General features: G+C 35.9%; 1 protein-coding gene across 2 annotated transcripts in view; it reads left to right on the plus strand.

Annotated features, from left to right (window-relative positions):
• Positions 1-14,647, plus strand: part of CEP63 (centrosomal protein 63) — a 41,126-nt gene that overhangs the window by 7,564 nt on the left and 18,915 nt on the right. Inside the window, exons 5-13 of one of the 2 annotated variants that reach the window (XM_083363177.1) lie at positions 1,266-1,361; positions 3,644-3,766; positions 6,653-6,766; positions 9,494-9,727; positions 9,914-10,059; positions 11,389-11,499; positions 11,633-11,747; positions 13,966-14,160; positions 14,468-14,533. In XM_083363177.1, the coding sequence (XP_083219303.1) occupies positions 1,266-1,361; positions 3,644-3,766; positions 6,653-6,766; positions 9,494-9,727; positions 9,914-10,059; positions 11,389-11,499; positions 11,633-11,747; positions 13,966-14,160; positions 14,468-14,533 (1,200 nt within the window). The remainder of the gene's footprint in view (positions 1-1,265; positions 1,362-3,643; positions 3,767-6,652; positions 6,767-9,493; positions 9,728-9,913; positions 10,060-11,388; positions 11,500-11,632; positions 11,748-13,965; positions 14,161-14,467; positions 14,534-14,647) is intronic. The other variant, XM_083363178.1, reaches the window with a different exon arrangement.

Genomic DNA, 14,647 nt, shown 5'->3' on the forward strand with positions numbered 1-14,647 from the left:
CATCTTATGAAGTGCATTCACTAGTCATAGTTTGAGAATTCTGCAAATAGTATGTGAATAGTATTCATTTGATGAAAGTGGTAGATTCACCATTAGTTATTTTACATCTGTTTTTCCAATTAGTTCCCTCTATATTGAAAGGTTTTATTACATCATGATTTGATTCACATTTTATAGTCAAAACCATTTAACTGGTCATTGATAAAATATTGTAAGATTAAGAACATAACGCCAGTAGCCAAGAAAAACTATCTCTCTGTCTTTCTGCCTCAAACGTAATCTCTTATCAGACTGCAAAAATAGCTCTGGACTCTGCAAACTTTTCCATATGAGGGATTTATAGTGAGACTTGCAGCAATAAACAGCTTGCCTTTGATGGTTTGGTTGGATGTGGTGATGATATTTATTTATTATCAAATTTGTATGGCCGTCCATTTCACAAAAAGTGACTGTGGGTGGTGTATATGCTGTAAATGAATAGTATAGAAAAGTTCAGTGTCGTGCATCCTTTCCTAAAGAGAACACTACATTAGGGATGCCTCGACTCATAAAATATGATCTCCATGACGGTTACTGTTTTTCCCTTAAGAGGGTAATGTGAAGAACCACTAGTTTTTGAAAACTAGTTTTTAAATTGACAGTTTTATTCTCTTAGGCCTTTCTCCAATATATTTAAACTGTCAGAGCACCTGAATTAGGCAGTGTCACAGTGAATAAATTTAAGACTGTTTTGACATTGAGCTACTTCTACAAAAAGTAAAGTGGGTCCAGATTGTAATCATGAATACCTGAAACTCCACAGCAACCCCTTCCTTGTACATCTTGACTCTAGGAGAGTATGTTTGCAGTGGGCAATAGTTGCTATAATTTGTAGGTTCCAGGAAGATGTTTGTATGATAATGTCCCACTAATTTTGTTCATCTCTTATTTAAATATAGAAAATTAATTTTACTCATGTTATATCAGCAAATGATTCTGAAGTTTGGTTTAGTTTTGATTTCTATTTAGAAAATAACCTTGTTTATTATTTTCATTACCATGGCAAGTAAGTGGTATAGGGAGGAAATAGGTGGGGGGGGGGTAAAAGGGTCTGCTTTACTAATTTAGAGTTCTAACTCTTCGCTGGATTGTTATTTGTGTGGACAAACATTTATATATTGAGTTCTGTGGCTCCATAGGCTTGCTGTTTTTCCATCCCATTGTCCAAGTAAGGTTTCTAAGACGGAATTTTCTGTATTAAGCTCTATTTTGTTATTATCTTCCAGACTGAGAGATTGTACCAGAGATTAGATGAGATGGAGCAACTGAATCGTGAGATGACTATAGAATATGAACGTCAGTTAACAAAAGTCCAAAATGAGGTGAGCTCTCTGAAAGATAGCAGAACTGCCTTGACCAAAATGTAAAACAGGTTTCTTCATTATCATATCTGTCAGATGAAAGGCAGATAGTATATCTGTACATATAGGTATTGAAATCAAAGAATATGGATTGTTTTCAGATGAATAAAGACATACGTTTTGAATAAGAGTGAGTCCACTTTCCATGTAACAGAAGACAGTGATGAATTGTTTTCTTTAAAGTTTGTGTGTGCATATCTGTATTTTGAATTTTTTTCCCAAAATAAGAGACTAAAAGTTTTGCCGTTATTTCAACTATTTCAGTGTAAAATTTCAGATGCTGTGGTGTCATTTCATGTTTTGCTTGTGCTTTTAGTTTTACCGTATTTTCCGGCGTATAAGACGACTTTTTAACCCATGAAAATCACCTCAAAAGTTGGGGGGTCGTCTTATACGCCCAGTCTTATACGCAGGAAAATCAGCGAGCCCGGGAAGGCACGCCCTCCCCTCTCACTGTGGAGGAAGCAGGGCAGGCTGGTGTCTGGCGGGAGCCGGCAGGGCAGTCCTGCGCACGCGCGCACGCACAGGACTGCCCTGCCGGCTGCCGCCCAACGCTCTTCCCTCTTGAGGCAGCATCGCTCCCCGGCTCCTAAGGAGTCCTCGGGGATGCTGCCTCAAGAGGGAAGGACTGCCCTGCCGGCTCCCGCCCGACGCCGGACGGCTCCGCCGATGCTGCTTCAAGAGGGAAGAGCGTGAGGCGCCTGCCATGGCTCTTGAGGCAGCATCCCCGAGGACTCCTTAGGAGCCAGGGAGCGATGCTGCCTCAAGAGGGAAGAGCGTCGGGCGGGAGCCGGCAGGGCAGTCCTGCGCACGTGTGTGTGCGCAGGACTGCCCTGCCGGCTCCCGCCAGACACCAGCCTGTCCTGCTTCCTCCACAGTGAGAGGGGAGGGCGTGCCTTCCCGGGCTCGCTGATTTTCCGGCGTATAAGACGAAAAATCTTGAAAATCATCTCAAAAGTTGGGGGGGTTGTCTTATACGCCCAGTCGTCTTATATGCCGGAAAATACGGTACTTTTTCTTTATTTTCAGTTAAATGCCAAAGTGACTAGTAGTGCTAGTTTACCAGGAGAGTTAATTGTTTACCTGGAGAGTTAAAGTTTTTTTTTTATTTATTCTAGGCCAGGCCTACACAACTTGATAGAGGGGAAAGGGCCACACTGATAAATTAAAAATCATAGTGACCTCAAAGGAAAATCTGTTGCATTGATTAGCTGCTTGGGGCTAGCAGAAGAGTGGCAGTGCTGGAGCTGGTAGACCTAGAGGCATTAGGGATTCTAAATATTGCACACTTTGAGCAGTGCTGGAAAATTTATTGGCTTTTTTTTTAAAAAAAAAAGATGGTGGAATATGCAAGGTGCACAGGCCTGTTCTGGGCTATTGATGAAATTAAATTTTGTGTTCTTCCTTTTGCAAGCTGAAGACATTATTTCATAATAATGATTCTTGTTTAGGAGGTCATTCAGGGAAGTAGGAATGATTCCACCAAGCTAGATTGAAATTCAGTGGTAGATCTGGGATCAGAGCAGAATTGACTATTAAATAAGGTTTAAAAGCCCCAGTAATTCCTAATAGTAATTAATATCCTGTAACTCCATAATGGGGTAATCCTCATATCTTATTTTTCACTTATAATAGTAGTTATGCCTCTATTTGAAGTATCCCAAGTTGCTGTTGGATTCATGGTTATTGATGTTTATGATAAAAATTAAATCTTTTTGCAACATCCACTTCCTTTTCCATCAAATAGTGTGACTTTTTTATAGCAGGCTAATTTGATTTAAATAAAATCCCCATCCTAAAGAAGTATACATACTGTTTGAAGTGAAATATAAAATTATTCATAGTTCATTGGCAATGTTGCTTCCTTATTTATTTTTTAAAAAACTTTTTAATATCTTTAATACCTTTGTTCTATTTCTGTTCTCTTTTCCTGATCTTTTGTTCATGCTTGATTTGATTGGAATTAAGTTTGGAATTTTCAGGTATTTACTTTCTTTAGTGTATTTTCAGTGAAAGATGGTTAATTTGTACTTGTTATAATAAGGACATTTCACTGAAACAATGCCATAATAAGAACTCTTGACTATCAGTCCATTTAGTTTTTGCAACATTTCAGAAATATGCATAGTTCTCCCTAATTTAATTTATAAGTATAAATTTTCTGGTCATTGAAAACAGACCAGGTGTTTTAAAAATCTATGTTTTAGTATTTATGCTATCAAAATTATTTTTATTTTTTTCAGTTAGCTAGGTTGAAGAGAAGTTATGAAAAATTGATGAAGAAACAGTTAAAAGGAACTAGGCAGTCATCCAAGAGTCAAGACGAAGATCAATCTGAAATAAATATTTTGACCAAGAAATTAGAGGTAGGTGGGAAAATTGTCTTGGTCAGAATTTATACATTCAAATAGATGTGAATAGGTTTGGAAAAATCTCAAGATTTTTATTTTAAATTTGGAAGTAGGAGACCTTTACCTCAATATAAGTCCAAGTGAAATTAATGGGTTCCTTAGTTGTCACATAATTGCTCAGTAAAACAAATATATTTAACCATAATCCACCATCAACATGTTCTGTGTTCTTGGGCTTCCTAAATAAAAATAAAAATAAGCTCCAAGGTGGATTCCAATTTGGAGATGACTAAGGTTCAGTCCTGCCGAGTTGTCTGGGAACAATTTGATCCTGTTGTGGCTGAGGAAATAGACAGGGTTCTTATGCTTGTAAAGTCAGCCACCTGCTCCTTAGATCCATACCCTCCTTAGCTAGCTAAGGCTTCCTGGGAAGGTTGTGTGGTTGGAACCTAATATTGGTTAATTATTCTTTGAGATAAGGGGTTGCTCATGTAAGTGTTGCTTTGCCCCTTCCTCAAGAAGCCCTTGCTGGATCCTACCATACTGGACAATTTTCATCCAGTATTAAGCCTCTCTCTTTTTTAGGTTGTGGAGAAACGGATTACGTAGCAGCTTCAGTGGGCCTTGGATAAAGCAGATTATCTGATTCTTTTTCAGTTGGGATTCAAGTCTGGACATGAGTCAGAGATGGTATTGGCCAAGGTTTTATATCATCTATGGCAGGAGCGCAACAGGGATAATGGATCTGTTCTTATTTTTGACCTCTTGGTGGCCTTTGATACAATTGACTACGGTATCTTTCTGTATCGACTCCATGGACTGGGAGTGGGTGGGGCAGTATTGTGTTGGTTCACTTTCTGTAGGGGTGGTACCAGTCAGTGTTAACAAAGTGTGAGAGATCCTGCCCTCAACCATTATTTTGTGGATTTCTGTAGGGTTTGATAACTCTCACTCCTGTTTAACATCTACATGAAGCTGCTGAGTGAGCATCTATCTAAGGGTAATGTATCATCAATATGCTGATGATACTGTACTCAGTTCTGTATCTTCACCCTTGGCAAATTAATCTCATCCTGATGCTTGGACACTGTAGAAATTTGGATAGGGAATAAGAAGCTCTAGATTTTGTGACCTTCTGATTCTTGGACTTTACCATCTTTGGTACCTGAATGGAGTGGTACTACCCAGACAGACCCTGTATGCAATCTGTGGGTCCTTCTAGTCTTGTGACTCCTGCTTGAGAAAGACCTTTGCACAGCTTTGTGCTATGTGCCAGTTGTGCCTCCTTCCTGCACTGTGAAGCTCTACTCAGTCACTCAGTCACTGTAAATAAGAGAAACATTAATAATTATACTCCTCTGCTACCAATTCTTCTCTTGTTTTTATTTTATCAAGTATTGAACAGTCATTTTTAGGGTAGGTTATGAAGAAGGTGGTTACACAGCAGCTTTAAGAGGTTCGGGATAAAGTGGATTTCCTTTACAAAATTCCAATATCTCACAAAGTTAGCCATTTATGTTTGCCTATTACTTCTTGTTTATAAAATGCTTGTTCGTACTGAGAGGCACAAAGTATCTATTCTATATTCTAAGTATGGCATGTCTAACATAATAAATTTTAAAATTCACATTAAGCTTGACTTTGTCGCATCACAAATATTCATGCCACTAAAATATCAGGTTATATCTTTCTAATCTCAAGAACCTTCTATTCCTCAGCAGTATCCACCCTTTCATCCAAACTGATCAGCAAACTGCAAAATACAATTTCTAATCAGGTAGACCCAACCCTCCTCTTTTTTTTTTTTTGCATCTTGTAACCTTATATTTAACATGTGGGTTTTTTCCTCTGCCAGACAAATTTAGATAATCCTTCTGCGACTGTTTAAATGGTGCATCAGTTGTAAAAACAGATATTGTCTGAAACAAAAAACATCATTCTAGGCAAGACATTCATTTTTGTTAAAGAAATTGTCCCTGACAATGGTTGATTAATGTTTCAGTATATATATTGTTAAACAGAGTGAGATCTCAATTGGACAGATCCGTTGGAGAAAGGTCTGTTATATTGAAGAGCTTATCATTTGTAGTGACATTATACAAATAATGTAAAATGCTGCAAATCTTGTCATTTATGTCATTTGCAGAAAGTTGTGCAAGTGGTAGACGGTGATGTAATTTGCATCATTTGTGTAATAGCTTCATTATGCAAGTGATGTAAATGTAATAGAATTCATTCATTCATCATCCATTTCAGTGAGGTTCACTAAATCACTAAATGAAGATTTCATTCTATGTATTTTTTACTTTTCCCCATTTATTCTAACAATATAATTTTGTAGTTCAAAATACACCCACCATACACCAGATGAGGGAAAAATAATTATTAGATAAATTTCCTATTGTCTGGAAAGTTCCTTAGCTAATTATAGTGTCCTTTGATTAACATGCGTGTATATGAAGCAGCAGAAGATTGAAAGAGCAGGAGATGTAAGGGTGATTGGTTGAAATATCTAAGTCCTTACTCATGGCTGGTGCTAATTGTTACGTGTACCTAGATATTTATTTTTTTCCTATCCATGGATATCTCTACAAAAGTTGTTCACACAGTGAAAGAAGATGATATTCACATTCAATAAATTGCTATTTTTTCCTCTTAATCTTTCTGTCATTAATTCTTCAGCAATATTTCTGAACCATATAATCAGATTTTTGCTATGCCATACTTGCAAGGTATATGCTACTTTGGAAAGCAGAATGTTAATTCCTTAAAGACAAATGTAAGTTTATTTAGTGAATAATATCCAATAACTTAATATCAGAATTTAATTTAATCTTGGAAGGAAATCCAGAATACTGTTAAGCATCCAGATTGTAAATAAATAGTAACTATCTTTTCTAGGAGTTCCATGAAAAGTCTTTAGATTGGGAAAAGCAGCGTCTGCAGTACCAGCAGCAAGTTGCTTCATTGGAAGCACAAAGGAAGGCTTTGGCTGAGAAGTCTGAGCTAGTTCAGGTACAGTTAAGCTGAATTGTTTGTCTTAGAAGACAGGGAAAGAATTTATGGCAATCTTGAGTGTTTATTCAGGTAATCATTGAAGGGAATCTCTTGTGGGATAATCCCTGTCCTATTCACTATATACAGTGGTGCTTATAAGTACATAGCTTTGGGTCATTTTCCTCAATAAAGATATGAACAAGCATAATGTTTTGACTCATTTGCTTAATTGGCTTTTCTATATCTAGTTTTATGATTTATGTAGACAATAGATCACGTTCTAGGTCATATTTATGCAGACATATAGAAAATTCCAAAAGGTTGACAAACTTCTAAGCACCACTGTGCATACAGTCTGGAAATAATCTAAAATCTGTTCAGTAACTAATAGGCACTGGCCCTTTTTGCTGTTAAGTTCCCAAACAATGGTTTGGGTGGGAAAACAAATAGTATGATTTTTAAAAATTATTTTGCTAAAAGTTTTGTAGCAGTTAAATGCCCGATAGTATACTCAGTATATGTGATAGATCTAAATTACGCTTTTCATAAATAGTATAGATATCGTACAAAATATGCTTGTGGTATATAACCGAAATATTCTAAGTTCTATTGTTTATTTCTCATGAGGTTTAAAAGAGACTTTCACAGTTTCTAAAAAAAACAATCTATGTTGGCTTAAGGCTACTGTGGTTTATTTTAACAGATGAGGTTCCATCTGTGAAAAAGCTTGCTGTGACAGCTAAGAAGCTCTTGCTGGGAGCTTTCCACTTAATGGACTATAGAGTTGCCTCTGAGTAGAAGTTCTGCATGGCAGAAATTGGCTGTGATGGGACTGAAGCTGACACTGATGGTGGCTTTGCAAAAGAGATGCTGACAGAATGGCTTGGAAAAAAGTGTGTGTCTTTTTAAAACAAATGCCTTGTTGCGTTATGCCTAAGTTATTGATGGTTCAGCCTTTTAAAACTGGGTTTCAGAGAACTTTTTTTGGTATACTTCTGTTAGTGACAAGATAATAGAAAAATAATAAATAGCATTTTTATTTTTAAGTGTACCTGTGTATTTGCCACTTTCATGTTTCTGGAATGATTGTAGTCATGAAAGTTAATACAGCAGGTTGTCCCTAAAAATATTTGCTTCCCCATCAGATAGTTGATTATTTATTTCTTATATTGATAGATTTTAGATATATTTTTTTTCTGGAAGTATACCATGTGAAAATGATTTGATACATAATTACATTGTAGAACTCTGCTGATAAATATCTATTCAGGCTATCTGGCAAAACAGATCCATTCAGTGCCCTTTGAAAAGTAGTGTTGGGGCAATCAGAGATCCTCTGATGCAAATTTGGGTAAAGCAGATGGTATTGTAGAATATTTTATGGGCATATTACACTGAACTACAAAATTGATCTGTTGACAAGCCTAAAGAAGGATGGGGTTATTGTTTCTATTTACAGACTTATGCAAAATAATATGTGTGATTAGGAAGAGCAACTAGGTATTTCATGCATATAACACATCATGTATGTATAAAGTCAGTGAGGCCAATAGGGTGTAGTTGTAAGGTATTGGGGCAAAGACTTCAAAGAAAGTTGGATTTTGAAAAAAGAAAAAGGCAGTATTTCATGAAGAGAGAACTCTTGTTTCTTTCTAGGGAATTACTTTATTTTGCTTTGCCAGAGTTCTGCTTACGTCCCAGTATCTCTCCTCAGTTTATCAGCATGCTTTGGCCTTCTAAATGTTTTGGGAGTGAGCAAACAGCTTTTCCTGAGAAGATGTATTGAGGTCAGGGGTTTGTAATTTGACCCCAACAATTCTTTTAACAGAAATCTCCTGAATTTCTGCAAACTCTGTGTTTTGCTTGACTTGTTAAGTCAGTGACAAAAAAGTGTTAAACGTACTTCTGTAATATTTTCTTTTGCAAATATTTAAAAGGTTTTCCCCCAATAAAATTAGTGTCATGGTCAACATGGTCATAGTAAATAAAAAGAAAATTTGGCAAGAATATTTTTTATCTTGTTACTGTTCACATATGTGCTCTCTTCAACTTCTCTACTATTTTAACAGATCATAGCCATGTCAGCCTTCTGTGCTGTGTATTAAATTGTGATTGCTTCCTCTGCAGTCCAAGCACATTGCTTTTCTCAGTTTTGTAGTGGAACTGAAAGGTGAAGAGTGTAAGGAAAGAAAATGTAAATTTAGGAGCAAGAATAAGAAATTGGGATGCAATATTTCTGCCTTTAAAATAAATCCTGTAACAGTAACTTTTATTTTTGAAATAAGTTTATTTACATTTGTTTCTTTTGCAGTGTATTTTTTTAACTTTTAATATATGGGGAGTCTGTTAGTCTGAATTATTCTAAATTAGTCAGAGATTTTGGCTGCCTGCAATAATTAGCCAGAATGTGTATCAGTAATCTACAGTACTGCTCACATGGAAAAATAGAGTGTTGCCTCAGATGTCTCATTATCCCTGATACCAAATCCTTTACAGGGATAACCTCTTTTTCTAGCTTGAGTTGGACTTTCACTTTGTTCTGCTTGCTTTGGAGGCACTTGAATATCTCACGGAGAAGAGACTTAGAACAGACACAATTCCTTATTTTTACAATGAAATTAAGTTTTGGGGAAAAATCCTCTCATATTGGAAAATAGAATGACATGTGACATCTGCATCCAACTTAATTTTTATTTTTGAAAGATATTGCTTAATTTTAACAAAATAATACTTTCTACTTCATAGAGTCAACTGTGCAGCCGGAAGCAAATGTTTGAATCTGTGGAACTGGCAAGCCAATCTGAAATCCATCATTTAGCCAGCAAGTTGGAAAGAGCCAACGACACTATTTGTGCCAATGAATTGGAACTGGAGAGACTGAATATAAGAGTAGATGATTTGACTGATACTAACCAGAAGATTCTGACAGAACAACAAAAGCTTCTACATGAGCTGAAACTTTCCCGGAACTCCCTAGAGGTGTGTGAATGAATTGCTTGGAAGCTGAATAATGCATATTATTATTTAGCCACTTGTTCTAGCATTCCATCGAGACTAAGTAGGAAACATGGTTTGGTAAGAAAGGGATTGTGTTCTCTGTTGAAAGGTAAATTTAATCCCATATGTTATATTCATTTTTAGTGAGTGTCATTTTCTCCTTTGAAGGTTCTTCATGATGAAAAGAGGGAACTCAGGTCTACTCTGTTGTCTCAGGAGGACTTCATCACGAATTTACAGCTTTATCATGAACAATTACAGAAAGAATTGTCCAAGCTAACTGAAACTCTGAATGTGAAAGAAACTCTTATCAGGTGTGTCTCCAAATATTGAGGAAAATATTGAACAGATTACTATGCAATATGTCATTATTTTTCAATTAAGAAGAGAAAATATGATTACATGGATTTATAACAATTTAAAATATTTTCAGATTTTTTTTAGTAGGAAAACAGATGGATTCTCTTTATGTTGATTGTCAATACAACTGTTGCCTGTATGACAGAACTCAGCAAGCCAATAGTTTTTATAGAAAATTAGCATAATTTTGTTTGGCAAATTGAACTTTTTCTTAAAATTCTAGTAGAGCAAAGATAAAGGAAACAGTTATCAAAATGTATTTGTGCATTATTATAAAGTGAAAATGTGCCACTGGCTGTTGATTGTCAACACCCTTGCTGTAATTTCTCTTGAATTGGAATTGTCAGTTCAGCCAGTTTATGCATTGTGAACCATATATTTGAGATTGTATTTTTGCTGTGGTAAGAATGTGTGTTGCTGTCCGGTGAATGCACGAAATTTCAACCTAACTGAATTCATTAAGTTTCTAGTATTGTTAAAGCTCATCATCTTTCCTAAATTTGTTGTGAACTGCTGCCAAAAGTAGATAAAACTGGAACCAATGGTAGTATGGCCATCCTTCCACATGGTCTTTTTTTTCTCTTTTGTCCTGCATATCCAGTAAGTCTACTAGGAAAAGGAAAAATTTCTCTTACCAAAGCCTACAGGGGATCACCCTTCCCACTTCTCAATCCTTTGTAATTCTCCCCATTTCCCCTTTTCCTGTTTCCTTAACATTAGTCCCAGTGATTCACCCACCCACCTCGTTTTAAAAAGTAATATCCCACCTCACTCTGTGTGTTTGTATGTGTGTGTGTTTTTACTTCAGGTCACTTTTGACTCCCAACAACTACATGGACAATTAACAAGAATCTCAGTGGCTCAGATGCCTTCATAAGGCAGGAATGGAAGTCAGGTTTTCCCGCTCCTAAACCAAACTCTAATCTCTAAACCAAACTAGCTCCCTTAATGTTCTAATAAGATATTTTAAATCAGTGTTCCATTATTAGGAAGACCAGTGACAATTCATTTGTCAAATAGTCAGAATAAAGGTTGAGATAATAATTTTAAAAGATGTTGGTAAGAGGTTGTGTTGTAATGTTATTGATTGATAATACCTGTTAATGTAGTACTATGGTAGAACTTCTTTTATTACAGTTTTGATAAATATTTAAAGTTATTTTAAAGACACATTGCCATGTTCAGTTATGACATTAGTGTATCTACACAAATGCCTCTCTGTACAACTGGTATAATTTACTTTGTTTGTTAGAAGGCTTCAAGCATTAAACTGTTTTGTCTAGGCAGCTGCAAAAGAATACAGAAGCCAAAGGAAAATACTATGGTGGAACAGAATTAGAGGAGCATTTATGCCAGCAGTTTGATGGCACTGAAGTGATTCAACTTGAGGGCAGGTACATGACCTCAAAAGTTTCTTTATAATAAAAACCCTATGAAACAAAAAATCTGTTGGATTTATTAAATTTGGCATTATGTTGCTTACAAATACTTGTTTTTGATTTTTGCATGTATTTTTCATGGCTTTAGCTTGGGATCTCCAGATGGAAAGTGCATCCAGCTGTCTGAAGAGCAAAAGGAGAAATTACTGGAGCTTCGACTAACTGAAGAACAGCTGTGCAAAGCCAAGACCGAGATAAAAAAAGTGTGGATCTCTTGTACAAATAAATACATTAAAATGTCCAATTTATGTATCAATAAAACAGATTGGGACAGTATGAAATTTCTTACATTGTGGTAATGTAGACATAGAAACAATTTATCATTAAGGGGTACTAAAAGAGGAGTGATGAATTATATTGAAGAAGATGATTCAGAATTTAAGATTATTTTCTTTGAAACTCAATACATTCACTGCTTCCATTATTGCAATTTTCATGCCTGCAAGATGACCTTTCCATTTTAAAAGTAAATTATTTATGGAAAAAGCTAAGTCTCCATTTCAGGTTATGTAAGTAAAGTTAGATAGCTGTAGAAAGTACAAACTCATATATGTTTATATTTTGGACCGCCTAAGGTGCTTATTGCAAAATACTCTTAAAAAATGAGAAGAACTCTGATGTCTCATATCATTATTATAGTTTCAGCAGAATTTGCAAAATTCCAGAAGAATACGGTAGTTGAATATAAGGGATTGCAGACAGAAGGTCATCTAGCCTTGGCTAAAAAGAAAACAGCATAACTGTACACAATGAAATGTCAATACATAAAGCAGCAGCTTGAAATTAAATGGAAGATGGTCAACTGGGTGAAGGGTATGCTTAGAAATACAGTTCAGGTTGAGTTTTCTGTTAGATACCATCCAAATATTTACCAAATGCTATGTTGTCCTTACTGGTATATCTTTTTCTTTCCCATCAACACAGACAAATTTTGAATATGAACCTAAAGAAAGAAAAATATAGTACAAAAGTACTAAATCTATACCCCCCCCCAAAGTTTTCTCAATGAAGGCTTCAAATTTAACCATTTCTCCCTCAAAAATGTTATAGGCTATTAGTGTCAAGACTCGGGTATATGACATTATTTGCCATGCTCACATCATTATTTTCCATCCTCACATATTTAGATGAAAGTTATGTCCTAAATATAATGAAGCTGCATTTACTCACTCAATCCAGCACACACAAGAAATAAAAATATCCAATGTAGTTCAAGCTTAAAGGGAAAGTACCCATTAATGATGATGTATGGGAACTTAAAACTATGAACTAAAGAACTGTTTAGGTGTTGTTTTTCTTTCACACTGCTGACTTCAGAGGCAACTTAATTGGTTAATTCAGTTTCCTAGTTCTGACTTCACATGAGGCTATGATTTAAGACATATTGAAATGTATATGGGCATTATATGAGGAAAAAACAGAATGCTTCAGCTTCTCCATGTTCCAGCAGATTAGCTTGTTAAAATGACTTGTTTCATCTAAATTAGCAGTGGGCTAATGCCTCCTTAAGTAACACCAGCTGCCTGCAATTAGTGCAGGTTCGAGTCCCACCAGGCTCAAGGTTGACTCAGCCTTCCATCCTTCTGAGGTAGGTAAAATGAGGACCCAGATTGTTGGGGGCAATAAGCTGACTTTGTAATAATGCCACTTGGGGGCCCCCAAAAGCCCTAATAAGCAGGCATATACATAGAATGAAGGCTACTGCTAAGCTTGTAAGCTGCCCTGAGTCTTCGGAGAAGGGCGGGATATAAATGGGATTAAAATTTAAATTTTAAAATTTAAATTTAACTTATGTTGCCCATTTGGTATATAGCAATCTGAGCATCCTGTCTTACATTCTCTTACAGTCCATATCAAATATTTATCTCAGATCAAGATGGAAGATAATTCTCTAGGAATAATGCATAAAATCTTAAGGAGTTGAGAGTATTGTCTTAAGATGACATCCTTTCTTTGAGACCATACTGCGACATTTAAGGTTTACAGCTTTCCACTAGTCCCAGCATTCTAACTTTGTAGGAGCTGCTGGTGTTTACTATGAATGGTCTTAGGAGGTTGTTCTTGTTTTGTGCAATTTGTACCCTAACCTGCAGATCTTTAGGAATTCAAATTATTTCCTAAAAGCAGTCTTACTTGGTCATATTTGTACATTGTTGTTGGCTGGTTTCAATGAAAATACAGAAAATCATCAGTTAGGTTCTATTTGGTTGAATGCAAGGACTCCAGATGAACACTCCAACTTCAGACAGGGCTGTTTTACTGTAACTTAATGCAATGAATTTCTGAAATATTGCTGCAGTATGAGATTCTTTAGCAAGATAACAGGAGGAAATTATGCTATAGAGAGATTGGTATTACTTACAATGCATGATGATTATTGCAGAAATGCTGACCTGCAAATTTGTATCCAATTCTGTCCAGATGAAGGAAGAGCTATCCCACAAAGAACAAAGTCATAGCCAAGAATTGGAAGGAATGAGGCTTGAGGTTACCCAATTAACACGAGAACTGCATCAACGTGACATCACAATTGCTTCTTTGGGTTCTACTTTAAGCTTAGAGCAACGACTAAAAATAGAGATTGAAAAAACAGAGCAAAAGACACTAGAGCACAAGGTAAAATAATTGAATTCTACAATATTTTATAGTACAGTATTACAACTTGCTTGATTAAAAATAATAATGTGAGACTTGGTTTTTTTTGGTTCCCTTGTTGTACACTCTATTCTTTTTGGTAATACTTGTTCAGATTTAAATATAACTACTAGTAACTTCAGAATATGAAAGTTTGGCTTCTCTTATTCGAAATAATTTATGATACTAAAGTCCACATGGCTTGATAAGAAGTGTATAGCCAAGGGGCTATTTATTTCCTGCATTTAATCTATACTAACAATTAAAAAAAATAAATTTATCTCTTAAGGCTGTTCTGTCTCAGTTGGAAGCCCTCAGACAAGAAAATCACCATCTGTCAGAGAAGCTGCAGAAGGTAGAATACATTTTGATTGAGTTATTTCCTTCGATGCATTGAGTCGCTTAACTGCTTTGTTGTACAGAAAAGTATTATTTTTGTGCATTTGTACAAAGTTGAAGATGCTTAGAT

Source organism: Vipera ursinii (assembly GCF_947247035.1).
Source record: "Vipera ursinii genome assembly, chromosome: 5".
Taxonomy (NCBI): domain Eukaryota; kingdom Metazoa; phylum Chordata; class Lepidosauria; order Squamata; family Viperidae; genus Vipera; species Vipera ursinii.